The sequence below is a fragment of the Coregonus lavaretus genome (assembly GCF_964263955.1).
Source record: "Coregonus lavaretus genome assembly, chromosome: 34".
Lineage (NCBI taxonomy): Eukaryota > Metazoa > Chordata > Actinopteri > Salmoniformes > Salmonidae > Coregonus > Coregonus lavaretus.
In genome coordinates, this window is record NC_140021.1 from 23485919 (window position 1) to 23510784 (window position 24866).

General features: G+C 41.9%; 1 protein-coding gene across 1 annotated transcript in view; it reads right to left on the bottom strand.

Moving 5' to 3' along the window:
- Positions 1-21143, bottom strand: part of LOC311108905 (cadherin-18-like) — a gene marked incomplete at both ends in the record, with an annotated part of 152120 nt that extends 130977 nt beyond the window's left edge. The window contains one exon of the mRNA XM_084151696.1: positions 20907-21143. Within this exon, the coding sequence (XP_084007822.1) occupies positions 20907-21143 (237 nt within the window). The remainder of the gene's footprint in view (positions 1-20906) is intronic.
- Between the last annotated feature and the right edge of the window lie 3723 nt (positions 21144-24866).

A 24866-nucleotide genomic window follows, 5' to 3' on the forward strand; every position in this document is an offset into this window, starting at 1 on the left:
GGGCGGAGCTCATTAGAATAATACCCAGCAGTGTGCTTTGCAGGTGTTCATTTTAACATTTACATTTTGGTCATTTAGCAGACACTCTTATCCAAAGCTACTTACAGTCAGTGCAATAAACTAAGGTCGATGAACAAGAACATATCACAGTCATAGCAAGTAAAAATATTATGTTACCGTTACCGAGAATGGTGTAGCTATGCGTCCAATTTATTATAATTATTTTAAATCAGAAAATAAAAAATGCATGTATTCTAAAATATTTACAAAATTCATGAATTGTACTTCAGGCAGGTGAAGTACAAATATAAAATAGGTATTGAAGTGCTGTAACATATAAACACATTACCTAGCAGCCAACATGCTTTCATCAATCCCATGGAACTGTGGTAAAATACTGCAAAATACAAACCCCATCTCCCCTCAATGAATTTAAGTAATTAATTCATTACAATTACAGTAATCCGATTACAGTAATGCACTGTACTGTTGTTTTACGGTAATTTACAGGCAGCCAGTTACTTGTAAGTTACCGTAAAAACAACGCTAAAATATATTACAGTAACAGCATCGGATACCGTAAAATACGGTACGCTAACACATTGTAGCTTTTTTTACGGTATTACAGACAACTGGCTGACTATGTTACCGTAAAAACCTCAGGACATTTAGCATGTACATCTACATGTTGGAATGTGTGATTATCTCAACTGATTATCTTGTTGTTTGTGTCTGTTTGTGCACTTGGAATGTGTGTATTTGACCATTATGATTTATATGCTGTCACATTCGCCAGCTGTGCTGTGCCGCAGGAACCAAACAAGTGTTGGTGTCAACTGTCTTGCTAGGAAGCTGCCTAGATTGACCTAAGAGTTAGCATCTCTGAAAATAGAGAAAAGTGCTGATGGGGAGTTGGAGAAGTTGAGGATATGTGTGTGAAGGGGAGCGCGCTCTGTCTTTCCACAAATAGGCAAGGAGGAGAGGGGAAGCGGTTGGAGAAAAGGGGGTTGGCTCTTCAGCGCCAGGCCTCATATTTGCAATTAGCGAGGAGGGTTCGTTTTTGATTAAATTTCAGCCCTTATTTTTCGCTCAAGAGGACTTAATCACTTTTTATGTGGGTGTGCTTGATTATTGCTTGATTATTGCTGCATTTCGGCCGCGCTTCCCCCAATCATATCCTCATAGCACTCTCTTGACGATTGATTTGTCACAGTCTTGGGCACTTTGGTGATGATAGAACACACAGCTAATGACCGTGAATTGGTAGATTGTGATGGGGGCGTGATAAAGATGTGCTGTCTGTCGCTGATGCACATAAACTATGATCTGCCCTAATGTCGGTCCTCTATTTTGACTTCTACTGCTTCTGGGGGAAATAAAATGAAACCCGGGAACTCCATACGCACAAAAAGCTTACTTCTCTCAAATGTTGTGCACAAATTTGTTTGTTTACATCCCTGTTAGTGAGCATTTCTCCTTTGCCAAGATAATCCATCCACCTGACAGGTGTGTCAGATCAAGCAGCTGATTAAACAGCATGATCATTACACAGGTGCACCTTGTGCTGGGGACAATAAAAGGCCATAAGCCACCTCCAACCAGCCTCGCAACCGCAGACCACGTGTATGGTGTCATGTGGGCGAGCGGTTTGCTGATGTCAACGTTGTCTGTACACAATTCCTGGAAGCTGAAAATGTCCCAGTTCTTCAATGGCCTGCATACTCACCATATATGTCACCCATTAAGCATGATTGGGATGCTCTGGATTGACGTGTACAACAACGTGTTCCAGTTCTCGCCAGTATCCAGCAACTTCGCACAGCCATTGAAGAGGAGTGGGACAACATTCCAGAGGCCACAGTCAACAGCCTAAATCAACTCTATGCGAAGGAGATTTGTGGCGTTGCATGAGACAAATGGTGGTCACACCAGATACTGGCGGGTTTTCTGATCCACGTCCCTACCTTTTTTTTAAGGTATCTGTGACAAACAGATGCATATCTGTATTCCCAGTCATGTGAAAGATTAGGGTCTAATGAATGTACAGTGGGGGAAAAAAGTATTTAGTCAGCCACCAATTGTGCAAGTTCTCCCACTTAAAAAGATGAGAGAGGCCTGTAATTTTCATCATAGGTACACGTCAACTATGACAGACAAAATAAGATTTTTTTTCTCCAGAAAATCACATTGTAGTATTTTTTATGAATTTATTTGCAAATTATGGTGGAAAATAAGTATTTGGTCAATAACCAAAGTTTCTCAATACTTTGTTATATACCCTTTGTTGGCAATGACACAGGTCAAACGTTTTCTGTAAGTCTTCACAAGGTTTTCACACACTGTTGCTGGTATTTTGGCCCATTCCTCCATGCAGATCTCCTCTAGAGCAGTGATGTTTTGGGGCTGTCGCTGGGCAACACAGACTTTCAACTCCCTCCAAAGATTTTCTATGGGGTTGAGATCTGGAGACTGGCTAGGCCACTCCAGGACCTTGAAATGCTTCTTACGAAGCAACTCCTTTGTTGCCCGGGCAGTGTGTTTGGGATCATTGTCATGCTGAAAGACCCAGCCACGTTTCATCTTCAATGCCCTTGCTGATGGAAGGAGGTTCTCACTCAAAATCTCACGATACATGGTCCCATTCATTCTTTCCTTTACACGGATCAGTCGTCCTGGTCCCTTTGCAGAAAAACTGCCCCAAAGCATGATGTTTCCACCCCCATGCTTCACAGTAGGTATTGTGATCTTTGGATGCAACTCAGCATTATTTGTCCTCCAAACACGACGAGTTGAGTTTTTACCAAAAAGTTCTATTTTGGTTTCATCTGACCATATGACATTCTCCCAATCCTCTTCTGGATCATCCAAATGCACTCTAGCAAACTTCAGACGGGCCTGGACATGTACTGGCTTAAGCAGGGCGACACGTCTTGCACTGCAGGATTTGAGTCCCTGGCGGCGTAGTGTGTTACTGATGGTAGGCTTTGTTACATTGGTCCCAGCTCTCTGCAGGTCATTCACTAGGTCCCCCCGTGTGGTTCTGGGATTTTTGCTCACCGTTCTTGTGATCATTTTGACCCCACGGGGTGAGATCTTGCGTGGAGCCCCAGATCGAGGGAGATTATCAGTGGTCTTGTATGTCTTCCATTTCCTAATAATTGCTCCCACAGTTGATTTCTTCAAACCAAGCTGCTTACCTATTGCAGATTCAGTGTTCCCAGCCTGGTGCAGGTCTGCAATTTTGTTTCTGGTGTCCTTTGACAGCTCTTTGGTCTTGGCCATAGTGGAGTTTGGAGTGTGACTGTTTGAGGTTGTGGACAGGTGTCTTTTATACTGATAACAAGTTCAAACAGGTGCCATTAATACAGGTAACGAGTGGAGGACAGAGGAGCCTCTTAAAGAAGAAGTTACAGGTCTGTGAGAGCCAGAAATCTTGCTTGTTTGTAGGTGACCAAATACTTATTTTCCACCATAATTTGCAAATAAATTAATAAAAAATCCTACAATGTGATTTTCTGGATTTTTTTTCCTCAATTTGTCTGCCATAGTTGACGTGTACCTATGATGAAAATTACAGGCCTCTCTCATCTTTTGAAGTGGGAGAACTTGCACAATTGGTGGCTGACTAAATACTTTTTTCCCCCACTGTACTTAAATTGACTGATTTCCTCATATGAACTGTATCTCAGTAAAATCTTTGAAATTGTTGCATGTTGCGTTTATATTTTTGTTCAGTACAATTGATGTTCACAGTAGAGGTCTATGCAGGGCTAATTTTCATACCACGCCTGCATGCTCCCGCTGACTTATTTTCCGACTCCCACCTGCTCCCGCAAGATCTTCTCCTGAACCCGACCGCAGTCCTGCAATATTATTTTAGGTGTATGTGATGCAGCTCGCTGTGCAGCCTCGTGCCAGCAATTTTGACACCATAGTCAAGATCAAAATGTGCAAAAATAGACTAAGAAATAGGTTAAAATATTGGTACAGTACGTACACTACCTTTCAAAAGTTTGGGGTCACTTAGAAATGTCCTTGTTTTCGAAAAAAAAGCAATTTTTTTGGCCATTAAAGTAACATCAAATTGATCAGAAATACAGTGTAGACATTGTTAATGTTGTAAATGGCTATTGTAGCTGGAAACGGCTGATTTTTATGGATTATCTACATAGGCGTACAGAGGCCCCTTATCAGCAACCATCAGTCCTGTGTTCCAATGGCACGTTGTGTTTGCAAATCCAAGTTTATCATTTTTAAAAGGCTAATTGATCATTAGAAAACCCTTTTGCAATTATGTTAGCACAGCTGAAAACTGTTGTGCTGATTAAAGAAGCAATAAAACTGGCCTTCTTGAGACTAGTTGAGTATCTGGAGCATCAGCAATTGTGGGTTTGATTACAGGCTCATCAGTCTATTTTTATCTCGAGAAATGAAGGCTATTCCATGTGAGAAATTGCCAAGAAACTGAAGATCTCGTACAACGCTGTGTACTACTCCCCTCACAGAACAGCACAAACTGTCTCTAACCAGAATAGAAAGAGGAGTGGGAGGCCCCGGTGCACAACTGAGCAAGAGGACAAATACATTAGAGGCGACTCTGGGATTCTGACCTTCTAGGCAGAGTTGCAAAGAAAAAGCCATGTCTTTTTAAAAAAAAGATTAAGATGGGCAGTCTGAGATATGGCTTTTTCTTTGCAATTCTGCCTAGAAGGTCAGCATCCCGGAGTCACCTCTTCACTGTTGATGTTGAGACTGGTGTTTTGCAGGTACTATTTAATGAAGCTGCCAGTTGAGGACCTTTGAGGCGCCTGTCTCCTCTGCTACAGAGGATTATTCTACAATTTAGAAAATAGTACAAATAAAGAAAAACCCTTGAATGAGTAGGTATTCTAAAACTTTGGACCGGTAGTGTATGTATATAAAAGGTGTGTGTAGACAGTATGGACAGTATCTGAATAGAAAAGGTGTGTACAGCAGTAGTTATATAGGTTGTGCCATGACTAGAATGCAATACATACATCTAAAGTTGTTAAAACAGTATGTAAACATGATTAAAGTTATCAGTGTTCAATGACTTTATGTACAGCACATAGTGCAACGCAGTCTCTAAGGTTCAGGGCAGGGTACTGGGCGGAGGCCGGCTAGTGGTGACTGTTTAACAGTCTGATGGCCTGGAGATAGATGCTGTTTATCAGTCTCTCGGTACCAGCTCTCGGTCCCAACTGGGTGAACAGGCCATGGCTCGGGTGGCTGAGGTCCTTGTTGATCTTCTTGGCCTTCCTGTGACTCTGGGGGCTGTAGATGTACTGGAGGGCAGGCAGTATTTGTGTTTGTCTATTTTAAGGATCCCCATTAGCTGCTGCCACTCTTCCTGGGGTCAAGCAACATTAAGGCAGTTATACGCAATTTAAAATATTACATGACATTACATTTCATAACACTTGTCACAACACATTAATTGTGTGCCCTCAGGCAACTACTCTACTACCACATACACTGTATCTACAATACAAAATCTATGTGTACGCTTGTGTAGAGTGCGTGTCTTATCATGTGTATGTGTAAGGGTTTGTCTGTGCCTGAGTGTGTGTCTCTTCATAGTTCCCGCTGTTCCATAAGGTGTATTTTTATCTGTTTTTAAAATCTGATTCTACAGTTACCTGATGTGGAATAGAGTTCCATGTAGCAATGGCTCTATGTAGTACTGTGCGCCTCCCATAGTCTGTTCTGAACTTTGGGATTGTGAAGAGACCTCTGGTGGCATGTCTTGTGGGGTATGCATGGGTGTCCGAGCTGTGTGCTAGTAGTTTAAACAGACAGCTCGGTGCATTCAACATGTCAATACTTCTTACAAAAACAAATAGTGATGAAGTCAATCTCTCCTCTACTTTGAGCCATGAGAGATTGACATGCATAGTACTAATGTTATCTCTCCGTGTACATTTAAGGGCCAGCCGTGCTGCCCTTTTCTGAGCCAATTGCAATTTCCTAAATCCTTCTTAGGAAAGTGTACCCCAGATGATGCCTGCACCAACCTCTGGAGAGCCCTGCTGTTGTGGACGGTGCAATTGCCATACCAGGCGGTGATACATACCGACAGGATGCTCTCTATGGTGCATCTGTAGAATTTCATGAGGGTCTTAGGGGCAAAGCCACGTTTCTTCAGCTTCCTGAGGTTGAAGAGGCGCTGTTGCGCTTTTTTCACCACACTGTCTGTGTGAAGGGACCATTTCAGGTCGTCAATGCTGTGCACACTGAGGAACTTGAAGCTTTTGATCCTCTCCACTGCGGCCCCGTCGATGTGGATGGGGGTGTGCTCGCTCTGCTGTCTCCTGTAGTCCACAATCAGCTCCTTTGTTTTGTTGGCGTTGAGGGAGAGGTTATTCCTGGCACCATTCAGCCAGGACTCTCACCTCCTCCCTGTAGGCTGTCTCGTCATTGAAGGTAATCAGGCCTACCACTGTTGTATGGTCAGCAAACTTGATGACTGAGTTGGAGACATGCATGGCCACGCAGTCATGGGTGAACAGGGAGTACAGGAGGGGGCTGAGCACGCACCCCTGTGGGGCCCCCGTGTTGAGGATCAGCGTGGTGAAGGTGTTGTTGCCTACCTTCACCACTTGGGGTCGGCCCATTAGGAAGTCCAGGACCCAGTTGCACAGGGAGGGGTTCAGACCCAGGGCCTTGAGCTTAGTGATGAGCTTGGAGGGCACTATGGTGTTGAAGGCTGAGCTGTAGTTGATGAACAGCATTCTCACATATGTATTTCTCTTGTCCAGGTGGGATAGAGAGGCAGGTAGGTTGCTGGTTCGAATCCCCGAGCTGACTGGGTGAAACATCTGCCGATGTGCCCTTGAGCAAGGCACTTAACCCTAATTGCTCCTGTAAGTCGCTCTGGATAAGAGCATATGCTAAATGACGTAAATGGATAGGGCAGTGTAATGGCGATTGTGTCATCCGTGGATCTGTTTGAGCGGAATGTAAATTGTAGTGGGTCTAGGTTGTAGGGTAAGGTGGAGATCAAATCACATTTTATTTGTCACATACACGTGTTTAGCAGATGTTATAGCGGGTGTAGCGAAATGCTTATGCTTCTAGCTCCGACAGTGCAGTAATATCTAACAATTACACAACATTTACCCAATATACAAAAAAAAGTAAGGAATGGGATTTAAGAATATATACATATATGGACAAGCAATGACAGAGCGGCATGGACTAAGATACAGAATAATATTATAGAATGCAGTATATACATATGATATGAGTAGTGCAAGATATGTATACATTATTAAAGGGCGGCAGGTAGCTTAGTGGGTAAGAGTGTTGTGCCAGTAACCGAAAGGTCGCTGGTTCTAATCCCTGAGCCGACTAGGTGAAAAATCTGTTGATGTGCCCTTAAGCACATCGACAGTAAGTCGCTCTGGATAAGAGCGTCTGCTAAATGACGTAAATGTAAAGTGACTAATGTTCAATTTCTTAAAGTGGCCAGCGAAGTCCTTGCCCGTAGTTCGTTGACTTTGTTAACTGAAGATTAGCGAGTAGAATACTTGGAAGCGGTGGGTGGTGTGCGCGCCTCCTAAGTCGGACCAGCAGGCCGCTCCGCCGGTGATGTTTTGGGTCAGCCGCTGGAATCAGTTCAGTTGCCCTGGGATCTGCTTCGGGAAAGTCGTATTTCTGGTCGTAATGCTGGTGAGTTACCACCGCTCTGATATTCAATCGTTTTTCCCGGCTGTATGTAATGATGCAAAACACTTTCTGAGCTAATAATGTACAAAATAATACATAAAAAAACTAAATACTGCAAAGTTTCCTAAGAGCTAGTCACGAGGCCGCCATCTTCGTCGGCGCCAGGAACAATCTGGTCCTTAACAAGCCTCTCAAAGCACTTCATGATGACAGTGCTATGTGGCAATAGTCATTTAGTTCAGTTACCTTCGCTTTCTTGGGTACAGGAACAATGGTGGAGATCTTGAAGCAAGTGGGGACAAAGGACTGGGATACAATAGATAATGAATAGCCTACAAAACAGAAAGACAACCGTTTCGAAATAATCTTGCATAAATTTGATTGGAGCTGGACAATTTGCAGGCAGACGCAAATAAATGTGTTATCAATATTTATTTTCAGTCAATGTTGGAGCCTAAACTATAGCCTATCATATTTAGGAAGTTAATTTCCATGGAAAGACAACCGCTCACGCTTCTCTGCCCATGCATATAGCCTACAGGCTATTTAATTGACACCACGCATAGGTGCATTTGATCTCGCACGCTCAACACAAGAGAGCAGAGGTAGTCTACTGAACTTGAAGCAGAATTATCCTACTAGAGTTTGTGAATGGTGTGACAGGTGCTTTTAAAAACCATTACAGTCTAAGCCCTGTCTTAGCCGGGGGGAGCGGGAGGTTCTACTAAGCTATATGTAATTGTTTAAGAAGGTCATACCAAGGATCATTTAGCTATTTGATTTAGAATTTTAAGACCCATTAAAGCATTTAAAAAAATATGAAGAAATTACTTGATGAAAAAAAAATGTGGCCTTACTGCTATTAGCCCAATACAAACACATTGAATAACAGATTCACTACATGGAACAAAAGACAGTCCCCCCAAAAAAATCTAAAGGAAGTTTGTTCTAAAGTGTCTGTCCTATAGCTGATAGATATATGAAAGATCTTGAAACATTTTGTAACACATTTTTTACATGTATTGAATCCCTTCTTTTTGGCACTAAACTTCTCCATATATACTGTACTTCCATTCCACTTCCTTTCAACTGGTACCAGGGGACATTCAGACGAGTCTTGTGAGGCCTGTGGGTGTCCTAGAGCAAAACAACATGTACGTGTTCGTGAGAGTCTCACCTTTCCACAGAGGGGAATATTAGTGTGTAGCCCAAACTGTTTGGACGCTACAGAAGTTGGCAGATCGGCTGTACCGACTTCAGAAGAGTCCCAAGATGCTTGTGGGGGCCGTAGAGCAAAACGGAGAACACCATCATGTCCGTGAGAGTCTCATAATAATTACTTGTAGATGCATCCAATGCAACATTCCATATATCTCTAGCTTAAACTGACTGATTTATTTATTATGCTGGTCAACAATAGTGTACTATATAGGGAATAGAGTGCCGTTTGGGATGCAGGCAGATTGTTCTAGAAGGTTCCTGATCTGACTTGAACACAAACGAGACAGGAGCCCCACACTGACTGGAGGTGCACTGAAAGGCTGAAAAAAAATCAATACACACGTATGGATGCATGGCGCACACAAACAAACAGGTAGTATTTCAGGGATCTGGGAAGCATATAACCTAACTGTAACTGGGTTTAGGGTTTTATAAAGACCAAATCTTAGAGGGCTGTTTCTTTTCTCTATTACAAATGGGGAATGACGCGAGCTGTGACAGTGTATTTTATTCTGTTCTAAATTATCACTCAATGGCTAATGAGCATTCAGGACCCAGCAAGCACAGCTCAGCTCCCTTGCTTCACTTTTTTCCACTGTACCATTAAATATAAGACAGTTGCCTGATTATGTCACAGCACAAACCATTTATAGCAGTATGAATAAAACATTTAGGCACCTTTTCTTAGAGGTTGGCATTTTGCTCTACAAATTAAAGGGCCAGAACAGTCATTCTGATTCCCATGTAAAACAGCCGTTTGAGTGACTACAATATCACCCATAATATTTGTTTTGGATAGTAATGCTCAACATTTTTTTTGTTTTTTTTCTCACGGCTAGCTAACAGGAAGTTTGAAAATGTCTATGCTTCCCGGTTTTAAGTTTAGTTTTTGCATCTTTTACTTTCGGTTTTGTACACCAGCTTCAAACAGCTGAAAATGCATTATATTTTGTTTTATGGAAAATGTCTGCATAGTGCATCTTTAAATATATGCCTCCTGAAAGTAATTTATGGATTACATAAAATAAATATCCATCTGCTGGGTCAACCCAGCATGAAAGTGAATAAAAACCCAACTGATGGTTAAATTAACCCATGTTAATTCAATGGTATGGCCTATTGGTGGCGTGGCTTTCGGATAGTTACTTTTGGCTAACCATGAGAGTAAATGTAATTCATGTTAATCATTTTGAGTTTGTACACTGCAAATAAAAATTCTACATCAATATTTTTGCACATTACATAGTTCTATATACATTGTGACATTATTTTAGTGGTAACTATTACAACATACAAAGGCACTAAAGGACATCATACACTTATATAAGCCTTATTAACACTCCAAAAGTGTCAGTGGTCAACCTGAACATGTGTTGACAATACAACAGAACAGATTAACCGGAATGGCATTTACTCTCACGGGTGGCCAAAAATAACTATCTGAAAGCCACACCCCTACTAAGCCACGCCTACTATCTTCTGATCTGACCCGGTGGATCCTAGCTCAATAACTCAGCATCAACAACCCAACTTAAAAAAAACAATGGGTGTTATGTGACCCAGCTGGCTGGGTGAAAATAACCAAACGTGTGTTCTGTCAAAAATTTACCCAAATTGGGTTGTTTTTAACCAAGCATTTTTTGAGTGTAGGGAGAGTAGGGGCATAGGGGCTATGAAATGCAATTGAAGACTTGATTTAGACTGATTAAAGGGAATTTTGAATGGTTGTCAACACTTCGAAACTGACCAATCAGTGTGTCTTTCCACAGGCATTTTCATACAGCAGAATAACATACTGCTAAAAGCTAATGTAACAACATCAAGGCACTGTGTGGCTTTCCCTGAGTGACATGTAGACATTCAAACCTCCCACTGGGCCTGTGGGTGTCTTCCATGGCTGAGTCCCAAATAGCACCCTATTTGTTAAATAGTGCACTATATAAGAAAAGTGTGTCATTTGAAACGCAGACGCCCGTTTCTACTGTGCATATCTGCACAAGGCCTGTCCCCTGCCTTGTATTTCTCTCTCTCTCACTCACACAGACCTGTAATTTCCCAAATGCATGGGTCCCGAGAGAAGTGTCACTGGGGATTATACTATACACAACAAGTGGATTAGGGACACAGTTTGACAGATTGGCTTCCACACTCACTCATTCACATTCTGAAGTAATTCTGTAATGTGTGCAAGGATGGATCCCTCTACTACGTGTGTGTGTGTGTGTGTGTGTGTGTGTGTGTGTGTGTGTGTGTGTGTGTGTGTGTGTGTGTGTGTGTGTGTGTGTGTGTGTGTGTGTGTGTGTGTGTGGACGTGCATGGACGTGCATACATGTTCAGCCGCCCAAGCCATAGAATGTTCACTCTGCTACCGTCTGGTAATTGGTACTGGAGCATTGGCTCTCGGACCAACAGGCTCCGAGACAGCTTCTACTCCCAAGCCAGAACACTGCTAAATAGCCATAAGACTGCTAAATGGTTAATGAAATGTTTACCTGGACTATCTGCATTGACTCTATCTTGAACTGACTCTATGCACACCCCTTACGGAAAAACCACATGATTTCACGTGAAATTTCCACGTTTTGCATATGTGAAATTTCCATGTGGTTTCGGAACACTTCTCAAGTGATGATATTTTACATGAAGTTTCACGTGGATTTTCACGTGCTCACATAACCCTTCACATGTGAAATCATGTGAAACCATGTGATTTTGGAACACTTTAAATGTGATGATATTTCACATAAAGATTCAAAGGTGATGCCCTGCAAAAAAAAATCTGTCGTAAGGATGTCCCTGGAATGTCACAAAGTCGCAGTGTTTTCAACTATTTGACACACATGATCAAATCAAATCAAATTGTATTTGCCACATGCGCAGAATACAACAGGTGTAGTGAAATGCTTACTTACAAGCCCTTAACCAACAATGCAGTTTTTACGTAAAAAAAAAAAGTGTTAAGTAAAAAATTGAAAATAACAAATAATTAAAGAGCAGCAGTAAAATAAAATCACAGTAGGGAGGCTAAATAGAGTGGGTACCGGTAGAGAGTCAATGTGCGGGGGCACCGGTTAGTCGAGGTAATTGAGGTAATATGTACATGTGGGTAGAGTTAAAGTGACTATGCATAAATAATAAACAGAGTAGCAGCAGCGTAAAAGAGGGGTTAGGGGTGGGGTGGGGTGGAGTGGAGTGGGTGGGCAATGCAAATAGACCGGGAAGCCATGATTAGCTGTTCAAGAGTCTTAGGGCTTGGGGGTAGCTGTTAAGAAGCCTTTTGGACCTAGACTTGGCGCTCCGGTACCGCTTGCCATGTGGTAGTAGACAGAACAGTTTATGAATAGGGTGGCTGGAGTATTTGACAATTTTTAGGTCCTTCCTCTGACACCGCCTGGTATAAATGTCCTGGATGGCAGGAAGCTTGGCCCCAGTGATGTACTGGGCCGTACGCACTACCCTCTGTAGTGCCTTGCGGTCGGAGGCAGAGCAGTTGCCATACCAGGCAGTGATGCAACTATTCAGAATGCTCTCGATGGTGCAGCTGTAGAACCTTTTGAGGATCTGAGGACCCATGCCAAATATTCCTGAGGGGAATAGGCTTTGTCGTGCCCTCTTCACGACTGTCTTGGTGTGTTTGGACCATGATAGTTTGTTGGTGATGTGGACACCAAGGAACTTGAATCTCTCAACCTGTTCTACTACAGCCCCGTCGATGAGAATGGGGGCGTGCTCAGTCCTCTTTTTTTCCTATAGTCCACAATCATCTCCTTTGTCTTGATCACGTTGAGGGAGAGGTTGTTATCCTGGCACCACACGGCCAGGTCTCTGACCTCCTTCCTATAGGCTGTCTCATCGTTGTGGGTGATCAGGCCTACCACTGTTGTGTCATCGACAAACTTAATGATGTTGTTGGAGTTGTGCCTGGCCATGCAGTCATGGGTGAACAGGGAGTACAGGAGGGGACTGAGCACACACCCCTGAGGGGTCCCCGTGTTGAGGATCCGCGTGGCAGATGTGTTGTTACCTACCCTTACCACCTGGGGTGGCCCGTCAGGAAGTCCAGGATCCAGTTGCAGAGGGAGGTGTTTAGTCCCAGGGTCCATAGCTTAGTGATGAGCTTTGAGGGCACTATGTTGTTGAACGCTGAGCTGTAGTCAATGAATAGCATTTTCACGTAGGTGTTCCTCTTGTCCAGGTGGGAAAGGGTAGTGTGGAGTGCAATAGAGATTGAATCATCTGTGGATCTGTTGGGGTGGTATGTAAATGGGAGTGGGTCTAGGGTTTTTGGGATAATGGTGTTGATGTGACCCATGACCAGCCTTTCAAAGCACTTCATGGCTACAAACGTGAGAGCTATGGGTCGGTATTCATTTTGGCAGGTTAAAATAGTGTTCTTGGGCACATGTCAGTGAAGACACTTGCCAGTTGGTCAGCACATGCTCGGAGTACACGTCCTGGTAATCCATCTGGCCCTGCGGCCTTGTGAATGTTGACCTGCTTAAAAGTCTTACTCACATCAGCTACGGAGAGCGTGATCACAAAGTCATCTGGAACAGTTGATGCTCTCATGCATGCTTCAGTGTTGCTTGCCTCGAAGCGAGCATAGAAGTGATTTAGCTCATCTGGTAGGCTTTTGTAACTGGGCAGCTTGCGGCTGTGGTTCCCTTTGTGGTCTGTAATAGTTTTCAAGCCCTGCCACATCCGACGAGCGTCAGTGCCAGTGTAGTATGATTCAATCTTAGTCCTGTATTGACTATTTGCCTGTTTGATGGTTTGTCGGAGGGCATAGCGGGTTAGAGTCCCACTCCTTGAAAGTGGCAGCTCTACCCTTTAGCTCAGTGCGGATGTTGCCTGAAATCCATGGCTTCTGGTTGGGGTAGGTACGTACGGTCCCTGTGGGGACGACGTCATTGATGCACTTATTGATGAAGCCAGTGACTTATGTGGTGTACTCCTCAATGCTATCGGAGAATCCCGGAACATATTCCAGTCTGTGCTAGCAAAACAGTCCTCTAGCTTAGCATCTGCGTCATCTGACCACTTCCTTATTAACCGAGTAACTGGTGCTTCCTGCTTTAGTTTTTGCTTATACAGCTCATTGAGTGCAGTCTTAGTGCCAGCATCGGTTTGTGGTGGTAAATAGACAGCTACGAAAAATATAGATGAAAACTCTCTTGTTAAATAGTGTGGTCTACAGCTTATCATGAGATAGTCTACGAGCAAAACCTCGAGTCTTCTTTAGTATTAGATTTTATGCACCAGCTGTTGTTTACAAATATACACAGACCGCCACCCCGGAGTCAGCCGTTCTATCCTGCCAATTTAGCATATATCCTGCCAGCTGTATGTTATCCATGTCGTCGTTCAGCCACGACTCGTTGAAACATAAGATATTACAGATTTAATGTCCCCTTGGTAGGATAACCTTAATCTTAGGTCGTCCAATTTATTTCCAAATGTTTGAACATTGGCTAATAGGATTGATGGAAGAGGCAGTTTACTCGCTCGCCTTACAAGGCACCCCGACCTACATCCACGATGTCTCCGTCTCTTTCTCATGCGAATGATGGGGATTTGGGCCTTGTCGGGTATCTGTAGAATATCCTTTATGTCCGACTCGTTGAAGAAAAAATCTTTGTCCAATACGAGGTGAGCAATAGCTGTCCTGATATCCAGAAGCTCTTTTTGGTCATAAGAGACGGTGGCAGAAACATTATGTACAGAATGAATTACAAATAACGCGAAAAAACACACAATCATAGTACAATTGGTTAGAGGGCTGTAAAATGGCAGCCATCTTCTCCGGCGCCATCTTCTTGATTACATTGTGTATGTTTATTTATACAGTAATTATTAATATTATTCATTATTATGTCCTCACCTTTGATTTGAACTCATAACCTCTTGGTTCACAGCATTCCGATCTTCCTGCTATGCCACCATGGCTATGCAAATAACTGATTTTACTTGGATTCCTACACTTTGGACTTCAAAGTAAATCTCAGCTTTGTTAAAAATACTCTTAAGAGAAACCATTATATTTATTATAGTAATGCAGGCGTAACATTACAACAGAATAATATGCCCCACCAACATTAGACAACTATACAGTAAGCCCTCAAATTGCTGAAATAAGTAAAGCATAAGTAGAGAATAGTCAGATTAACTGATAACTAACATTGCAGTGCAGATGGCACTCTTTTGCTAAGTGCAGAGATGTATTATAGGCAATTAATATTAAAACCCCCATACTATTTTGTTACTTCCCTTACAGAAAAAAACACATGCGAAATGTGCAGTTTCAAATGTGAAATCATATTTTCACATGTGAAATAGCTGTTTAAGGTAGACATTCACTTGTGAAAATCTAATTTGCACTTTCACATGTGAAAATCTAACTCTCGCATGTGGAATAGCATGCTTACGTTAACTAACTGCTTCTAAACAGCCAGCACGCCAACTCTTACAAATCACATCATTTGAAATTGAAGTGACTGGCGAGATAGTTGTTGCATAGGCTTTGTCCTTTTTGCTAACACCAGCTGTGGATTGGTTGGCTTGCTAGCTAGCTTGCTTTTGTGCAGTGAGCTCGTGTCTCCCCTAGTCTCGAAAAAAAGACCCTTCTTCCCACAGGAAAATTAGGAAAAAAGGAAATAGCTACTGGACATTACACATAATGTGATAATGTGGTCCTCTGTAGCTCAATTGGTAGAGCATGGCGCTTGTAACGCCAGGGTAATATGCACGCATGACTGTAAGTTGCTTTGGATAAAAGCGTCTACTAAATGGCATATTATTATTATAATGGTGTTATTGTCCAAGCAAATGTGTGTTTTTTGAAATGGTACAAGTTTAAGATGGAGATTTTGAAGTGTTTTCTTCTCCAATTTATGCTTTGGCCAGAAATACTGTATGAGTATAGGATGAGTCAACAACATTATTTGGGTATGAGTTAACATAATATTAACTTTTAAAAGTGAGATTTTCACTGGAATGTGTATGTTTGTTCTTAGGGTCATAGATATAGAGGAAGGATTAGCTGTTCATGTTTGTTTTTCTTTCATCACCATGCATTCGTCCCAAATGGCACCCTATTCCCTATATAGTGCACTACGTTTCACCAGGGCCCAGGACACTGGTCAAATGTTGTGCACTATGAAGGGAATAGGGTGCCATTTGGGACGCATACCATCACAACTCCTTCTAAGGTAGAATATGAGGGATGGAGAGACTTGGCCAATATCTATTCAGCATGATAGAGACAACCGGAGTCTTCAAATGATAAGCAACAGCTGTATTAAATGTTAATATAATCTTTGAAAGTAATTATTCTCTCATGCAATTAGTGGCAACTGATAAACTGCCATTATACAACGTTGCCGTTTCAATAAGGATGTTCTCTTCATTAATATCCTTGTACTACTTCAGTTAGTCAGCTGCAATAATACAGACAGAACCACAGAAAATGCTGAGAGAATGTTTTGGTGGAACCTTGGGAATTATGTGGTTCACTCATGCATTTTATAACCTTGGCAACGGCATGTTTCATCAATAAATAACACCTATAAGGATTCGTTTTTTCCTGCTCTGTCAAAACCACTACCCAGGCATCTTTGATAAAGCCAGGCCTTCTGTAGCACACTGTTGTCATCACGGTGATCATAACAAACTTAGTGGTGATGGTGAGTAATAACATTTAGAAGGATATTAGATGGGTTTAGTGTTTTCTTAGTCTTTCCACCTCTCTATATGTTGTCTCTCTGGACTGCGCTCTCTTTTTCTTGTATTTTTCATTTTTTTCCTATTCCACATCATGCTCCTTCCTCTGTATTGAAATACTGACATATGCACATGCAGTCAGAGGGAGAGGAGTGATCTGCCTCCCTCGTTCTTTCTGAGTGCGGTTGAAGGGATTAGCTTTTGCCCGAGTGCCTAGAATAATGATCACTGCAGCGGAGAAACACATTTCCACTTTTCAGGAGATAAGGGGGCCAGACAATCTGCAAGCAGACTTATTAACCAGTTTCCTGTGGCCCATTGTGTAACTAACAGAAAAGTTATCACAGCAACTGCAGACCAGACTTGCTGGGTTGCTCTTGCCCTCCGAGCACGAGGTTAGGACCACCAGTCATCTCTAGTACCTGCCGCTCAGTCGTTGTGACACCCATATGTCTGTGACAGTCTGAGCCCATAGCTGGTATGACATGCAGCTCAGACCAGAGGTGGCGCCACAGGTCCCAGAGTGGTGTGGTGTAAAAAAGTCTGGGGCCCGTAGTTTTCCTGATCTGGTAACCTAACCAGGTAAAAATCCCCACCTATTAAAAAGGTTTCATATGGGCTATGATGGGACCAGAGTTTTTCTAATCAGGTCACATGGTTTAAAACAACTGCTGTAAAAACTCCTGGCCTTGGGGAGGATGAAAACCCTGTCAAACTGCAGCAACCTTGTACTTGTTCATATTAGTTATATTTTAAAGAAGGATTAGGGGGGTTTCCTATACACAGACACAGAGAAAGCAACATGATTGGACAATAAAACTCACAGGGCTGAGCTTGCTTTATGCAGGCTTGCGTCACGTATTCCTGCCATATGCACCTGTAGGCCTAATAAAAAATGTACTCACAGTCTATGTCAGCTATTGTGTTTATTGATTAATTCCAGTTAATAATTTTTGATCGAAAAAGTCTAGATAGTCTAGTCAGCCCAAGTCTGAATATAAACCAAACATGATCATATTCACATTTTCTCACAAACAAATGGGCTATAAATACACAACGTTACTGCTTCATTTACCCTGGCCAGAGGGACAGGGCGCATAGTAGGCTAGACTATGCAGCTACTTTTGTTAATAGCCTACAGTTGATCAGACAAAATAATTGTCTCGTTTCCATGCAATGCAGCATGTCAGTTCGCTAATGTTTAGGTGTATAGGCTGCTACATGTATGTACGAGTTTTTGCTTGTGTCTGTCGGGAGTGATGTGTTATCACGCTTGCTAAATAAATACTTGAGGAAAGTGGAGAGCGCGTCTTGAGCTTTCTGCGCTGTGTCCGGCCCGCTTGACCTGCGATTTCCATGAATCTGATTGGTCTAGACACGCAAAGAGCCTGCAGCACCACTCCGATGAGTTCACAAATTATGAAGCAAATCAGTCTAAAAAACAGCACTTTGTCCCTCTTTTTAATGCTTTGAGTCAATATATTTTATTAAATTAAATCATATATTTTATTAAATTAAATCAAAGGTGATTGAAAAGTGATTGAAAATTGCTGTGGCAAATGCCGCCTCGCCACACGTTTTCCAGCGGCCTTGGCTCAGACGTACTGCTACAAAAGGCCCAGAGTCACAGTGGATATACTGTACATACATAAGCGACTTTATTCCGTTATCCTTGATAGTTTTTTTAACCTGGCCGTGTGGTGCCAGGACAACGACCTCTCTCTCAACGTGGGCAAGACAAAGGAGCTTATTGTGGACTACAGGAAACCGAGGCCCGAACACACCCCCATTCATATCAACATGGCTGTATTGGAGCGGGTCAAGAGCTTCAAGTTCCTCAGTGTCCACATCGCTAAGGACCTATCATGGTCCAAACACACCAACACAGTCATGAAGAGGGCACGACAATGCGTCTTCCCCCTCAGGAGGCTGAAAATATTTGGCATGGGCCCTCAGATCCTCAAAAAGTTCTACAGCTGCACCATTGAGAGCATCTTGATTGGCTGCATCACTGTTTGGTATGGCAACTGCTCGGCATCCGACCACAAGGCCCTACAGAGGGTAGTGCGTACAGCCCAGTACATCACTGGGGCCGAACTCCCTTTCATCCAGGAACTCTATACCAGGCGGTGTCAGAGGAACGGCCAAAAAATTGTCAAAGACTCCAGCCACCCAAGTCATAGACTGTTCTCTCTGCTACCACACGGCAAACAGTACCGGAGCGCCAAGCCTGGGACCAAAAGGCACCTGAACAGCTTCCCCAAGCCATGAGACTGCTGAACAGTTAATCAAATGACTACCAGGACAATTTACATTACCCCCTTTATTATATGCATGATATGTTACAAATTCCAATCTAACGTTAGGTATGTGGCTAGGTGGCTAATGTTAGCTAGACTAGGAGTTAAGGTTAGGGTTAAGGTTAGGGTTAGGGGAAGGGTTAGCTAACATGCTAAGTAGTTGCAAAGTAGCTAAAAAATAGTAAGTCGTTGAAAAGTTCCTAATTAGCTTAAATGCTAAATTTGTCCCCAATGAGATTTGAACACAAAACCTTCGGATTACTAGAAATGTGCATTATATGTCTACCCTTCCACACTGACCAACCACCCTCCTTCAATTTTTTTGCCGTAAGTAAAGTTATGTAACCATACCAAACTTAACAAATCATACTAATTTGAGTGTCACAGATTTTCATTTACTATGTTACGTCTAGTCTATGAGAACATCCCTTAGGAAAAAACATGAATTTAACGTGATCTTCTGTGAAGTTAATGTGATAACATGTGACAACATTTACATGCAACATTAGGTACCATGAAACTACATGTGAAAACATTTGAGCACATGTAAAAACTTGATCTCATGAAATAAATGTGACAACATGAAAATGCAAAAACTGTACATGTTTTTGTTTTTTTGTAAGGGAAGTAATTAAATGGTATGGGGATTTTAAGGTAATTGGTACGCTGCTCAGATAAACAAGTGTAAACATCTTTAATCAATATGATTAGATTTCAATATGACCACAACTGGGGTTTGAACTCACAACCTCTGGATTTGGGGTACGCTGATTTTTTTGCTGTGTTACAAAGTCCATAGCATTCTCAGAAGTCACCTACAGAATCATTACCTATAATACATCTCTGCACTTAGCAAAAGAGTGCCATCTGCACTGTTATTTTAGTTATAATTTAATCTGATAACTCTCTCATCATTGATTTCATTGATTTATTTCAGCAATTTTGGTGGCGTAACAGGAAGATACCGTGAACCAAGAGGTTGTGAGTTCAAATCCCAGGTGAGGACATGTTGAATAATAATTACTGTGTAAATAATCATACACAATCTAATCAAGTGTTTGAAATATGTAAGTTGAAAACACTGTGAATGCGTGACATTCCGGGGACATCCTTACGACATATTTTTGTTCGCAAGGCATCACCTGTGAAATTTCATGTAAAATATCATCACATGTGAAGTGAACCAAAACCACATGGTTTCACATGATTTCACATTTTGTGCAAATGTGGACATTTCACATGTGAAATCATGTGTTTTTTCTGTAAGGGTTGGTTTGATTTTGCACTATGGTTAATTCAAACAAAGAACAAACCATTTTTGGAACTAAGCGTATGCTATAAAAAGCTATTTTCACAATTGAATGTCATATCCCTTAACAGAGCTGCCCAAAGTGATAGACTTAGATTATCGAAGTATTGTTGATTATTCCTGCATAAAACATAACACATTATCATGAGAAGAACTTGGACAGTGTAGACCTCTATTCTCTACAAAATATACCCAAGTGAGATTTGTTGCGCATCCCAAATGTCACCCTATTCCCTATATAGTGCACCACTTTTGACCAGAGCCCTATTGGCCCTGGTCAAAAGTATTGCGCTATGTAGGGAATAGGGTGCAATTTGGAACACACTCTTGGCTTCTACATCATTAGGCAGAACAAAATCATCTAGAATACCAACAAGGTAAGTCACCTTAATAATCGAAGCTGTACCTGCCACAACACAGTAGACAAGACTGCCGCGCAGCAAAACAGAGTATTTGTCCAAAATGGCACCCTTTTCCGTAAATGGTGCACTACTTTTGACCATGGCTCATAGGGCTCTGGTCGAAGGTAATGCACTATGTAGGGCATAGGGTGCCATTTGGGACACAACCAGTGCCAAGGAGTCAAGTTTCCTTGTAATGAAAAAGTGGTTGTTTACAAGCATCTAAATTCAAGCCATGAAGTTCTGTGAAGTAAGACAAAACAATACCTTTCCCACATATTGAGCGTCTGGTCCAATGTGTTCTTCTAAAACAAAGAATTGGTTCCAGATCCAGCCGCGTTTAGGTCTGTGGTGCACTTCCGTCTCGCCATTGGCCAGTTTGGTCTGGTTGTTTGTGATGGGCACTTTGGCTGTTGGTACATGATGGCTAGCCCCATAGCACTTCTGGAGAAAGCAGAGGCAGACCAGTACGTGACAGAGACAGGAGGTAGTGGATATCCTCATGGTGGTACCTCAGTGTGTTTGTAAATATATCCCAGTGTGCTTTGCGCTACGTGTGAAGGTCCTCCCACCACCGCCGCCGCCACCACCACCGGCCACCGCTGCAGCCTCACGTGGCAGGCAGTCTCGACGGATGGACGAGGGTGGCACTAAATCCAAACTGGGGAAGGCCCTGTCCGGGTTACCGTAGATCCTCTAAGGCTCATGGCCTAGCCGTCTGTTGAGGAGAATCAAGGCAAGCTTCATTTACATTATGGAACAGCCAGGGTCTGGAGAAAAACACGGACGGATTATGGATTTTGTTTCGTTTTAGCAGAAACTGGAGTTGATTATGGCGACCATTTTGTGGTTCCTGGAAGAGAAAGAGAGAGAGAGAAAGAGAGAGAGAAGGATTTATTACATTTTTTTAGTTTTAACTTTCTTAATCTCCTAAAAATGTATGGGAGCTGGCCATAATAATACTTGACACACAGAGGGCAAGCATTTTAAATAGATGACTTTGAATACAGAAATGAAGCCACTATCAGATCCTCACTCCCAGTTCTGAGAACATGAAACACATTTGTGGTGAGTTTAGGGCTGTTACAGTGTCCATATTACTGCCACACTGGCAGTCACGAGTCATGACTGCAGTCAAATTCCATGTGACCATTTAGTCACGGTAACTAGGCTTCTCCAAGCTCTGATGCTGCTGATGGTCATTAGTAGCCTACCAAATGTGATAAATGCCGGGTACTCAGCACTATATTGTCCCTCTAATCACTCTTAAATTTTTTAGCAGACGCTCTTATCCAGAGCGACTTACAGTTAGTGAGTGCATACATTATTATAATTGTTTTTTTCATACTGGCCCCCCGTGGGAATCTAACCCACAACCCTGGCGTTGCAAACGCCATGCTCTACCAACTGAGCTACATCACTGCCGGCCATTCCCTCCCCTACCCTGGGCCAATTGTGCGCCGCCCCATGGGTCTCCCGGTCAAGGCCGGCTACGACAGAGCCTGGATTTGCCTTAGACCACTGCGCCACTCGGGAGGTTAAACTCTGACATGAGTGCCTTAGACCACTGCGCCACTCGGGAGGTTAAACTCTGACATGAGAGCCCATGAGCTCATGTTGTGCAACATTTCTATAGACTATGCAATTGTGTGAGAAAACAGAATTTTGATGGCCTGTATTAAAAAGAGGATCCCAACAGTTTTCTACTATATTTATTTATCAACTTTCCCAATATTAAGCACATTGCTTCGCTTTACAGCATGAGTATAGACTACCTGGCTGGCATTAAAATGAACCACGGGTATATTTAACTGCATAGATGACATATATATTTTTTTCCCATGCCCCTGTTCCATGACAGGTGCATGATAATGGCCCATTCTAAATCAAAACAAATTTCACACATACACTACCGTTCAAAAGTTTGGGGTCACTTAGAAATGTCCTTGTTTTCGAAAGAAAATGAATTATTTTGTCCATTAAAATATCATTAAATTGATCAGAAATACAGTGTAGACATTGTTAATGTTGTAAATGGCTATTGTAGCTGGAAATGGCTGATGTTTTATGGAATATCTAAATAGGCGTACAGAGGCCCATTATCAGCAACCATCAGTCCTGTGTTCCAATGGCACGTTGTCTTTGCTAATCCAAGTTTATCATTTTAAAAGGCTAATTGATCATTAGAAAACCCTTTTGCAATTATGTTAGCACAGCTGAAAACTGCTGTGCTGATTAAAGAAGCAATTAAACTGGCCTTCTTGAGACTAGTTGAGTATCTGGAGTATCAGCAATTGTGGGTTCGATTACAGGCTCAAAATGGCCAGAAACAAATAACTTTCTTCTGAAACTCGTCAGTCTATTCTTGTTCTGAGAAATGAAGGCTATTCTATGCGAGAAATTGCCAAGAAACTGAAGATCTCGTACAACGCTGTGTACTACTCCCTTCACAGAACAGCGCAAACTGGCTCTAACCAGAATAGAAAGAGGAGTCGGAGGCCCCGGTGCACAACTGAGCAAGAGGACAAATACATTAGAGTGTCTAGTTTGAGAAACAGGCGCCTCACACGTCCTCAACTGGCAGCTTCATTAAATAGTACCCGCAAAACACAAGTCTCAACGTCAACAGTGAAGAGGCGACCACGGGATGCTGACTTTCTAGGCAGAGTTTCAAAGAAAAAGCCATATCTCAGACTGCCCATCTTAATCTTTTATTTTTGTTGGCCAGTCTGAGATATGGCATTTTCTTTGCAACTCTGCCTAGAAGGTCAGCATCCCGGAGTCGCCTCTTCACTGTTGACGTTGAGACTGGTGTTTTGGGGGTACTATTTAATGAAGCTGCCAGTTGAGGACCTGTGAGGCGTCTGATTTCATTATTACTGAAACAGGATACAAGTGGGAAATATAAAGATCCATAAAAAAAATTGGAGGCCCCTTACACTTCAGTGATGTGATGCAGAAATTCTAGCAAAATGTATAGCGCATAGAATTAAAAAGGCATTGTCGGACATTATTCATTCTAATCAGACAGGTTTTTTACATGGACGATACATTGGATAATATAAGGCAAGTACTGGAAATAATAGAACACTACGAAAAATCTGGGAAACCAGGCCTGCTATTCATAGCAGACTTTGAAAAGGCATTTGATAAAGTACAGCTGGAGTTTATATATAAATGCCTGGAGCATTTCAATTTTGGAGAATAACTTATAAAATGGGTTAAAATCATGTATAGTAACCCTAGGTGTAAAATAGTAAGTAATGGCTATTTCTCCGAAAGTTTTTAACTGTCAGGAGGAGTAAAACAAGGTTGTCCGCTATCGGCATATCTATTTATTATGTCCATCGAAATGTTAGCTATTAAAATCATATCCAACAATAATATCAAGGGATTAGAAATCCAGGGCTTAAAAACAAAGGTGTCATTGTACGCTGATGATTCATGTTTTCTTTTAACTCCACAACTCCACAGCCTCATAGAGGATCTAGATACATTTTCTAACCTCTCTGGATTACAACCAAATTATGATAAATGTACTATATTATGTATTGGATCACAAAAAAATACAATTTTTACATTACCATGTAATTTACCAATAAAATGGTCTGATGGTGATGTGGATATACTCGGAATACATATCCCAAATGAAATAAATGATCTCACTCCAATACATTTTAATAGAAAGTTAGCAAAAATAGATAAGATCTTGCTACCATGGAAAGGTAAATACCTGTCTATACACGGCTCCATGTAGCTCAGATCGTAGAGCACGGTGCTTGCAACGCCAGGGTTGTGGGTTTGATTCCCACAGGGGGCCAGTATGAACAAAAAAAAAAAACATGTACTCTGGATAAGAGCGTCTGCTAAATGACTAAAATGTAAATATTTGTGGAAAAATCACCTAATTAACTCTAGCATTATCCCAGTTTACCTACGTGCTTATGGTCTTGCCTACGCCTAGCGAACAGTTTTTTAAATTATATGAGAAAAAAATGTTCAATTTTATTTGGAACGACAAGCCAGACAAACTTAAACAGGCTTATTTATATAATTAATATGAATTTGGAGGACAGAAATGATTAAATATTAAAGAATTAGACATATCACTAAAAGCTTCAGTCATACAAAAGTTATACTTAAACTGCTTCTCTAGCAAATTAGTAAAAATAATGGCCTTTTTCCCTTTATTCAGATTACAACCTCTCACTTTCAGTTATTTGAAAA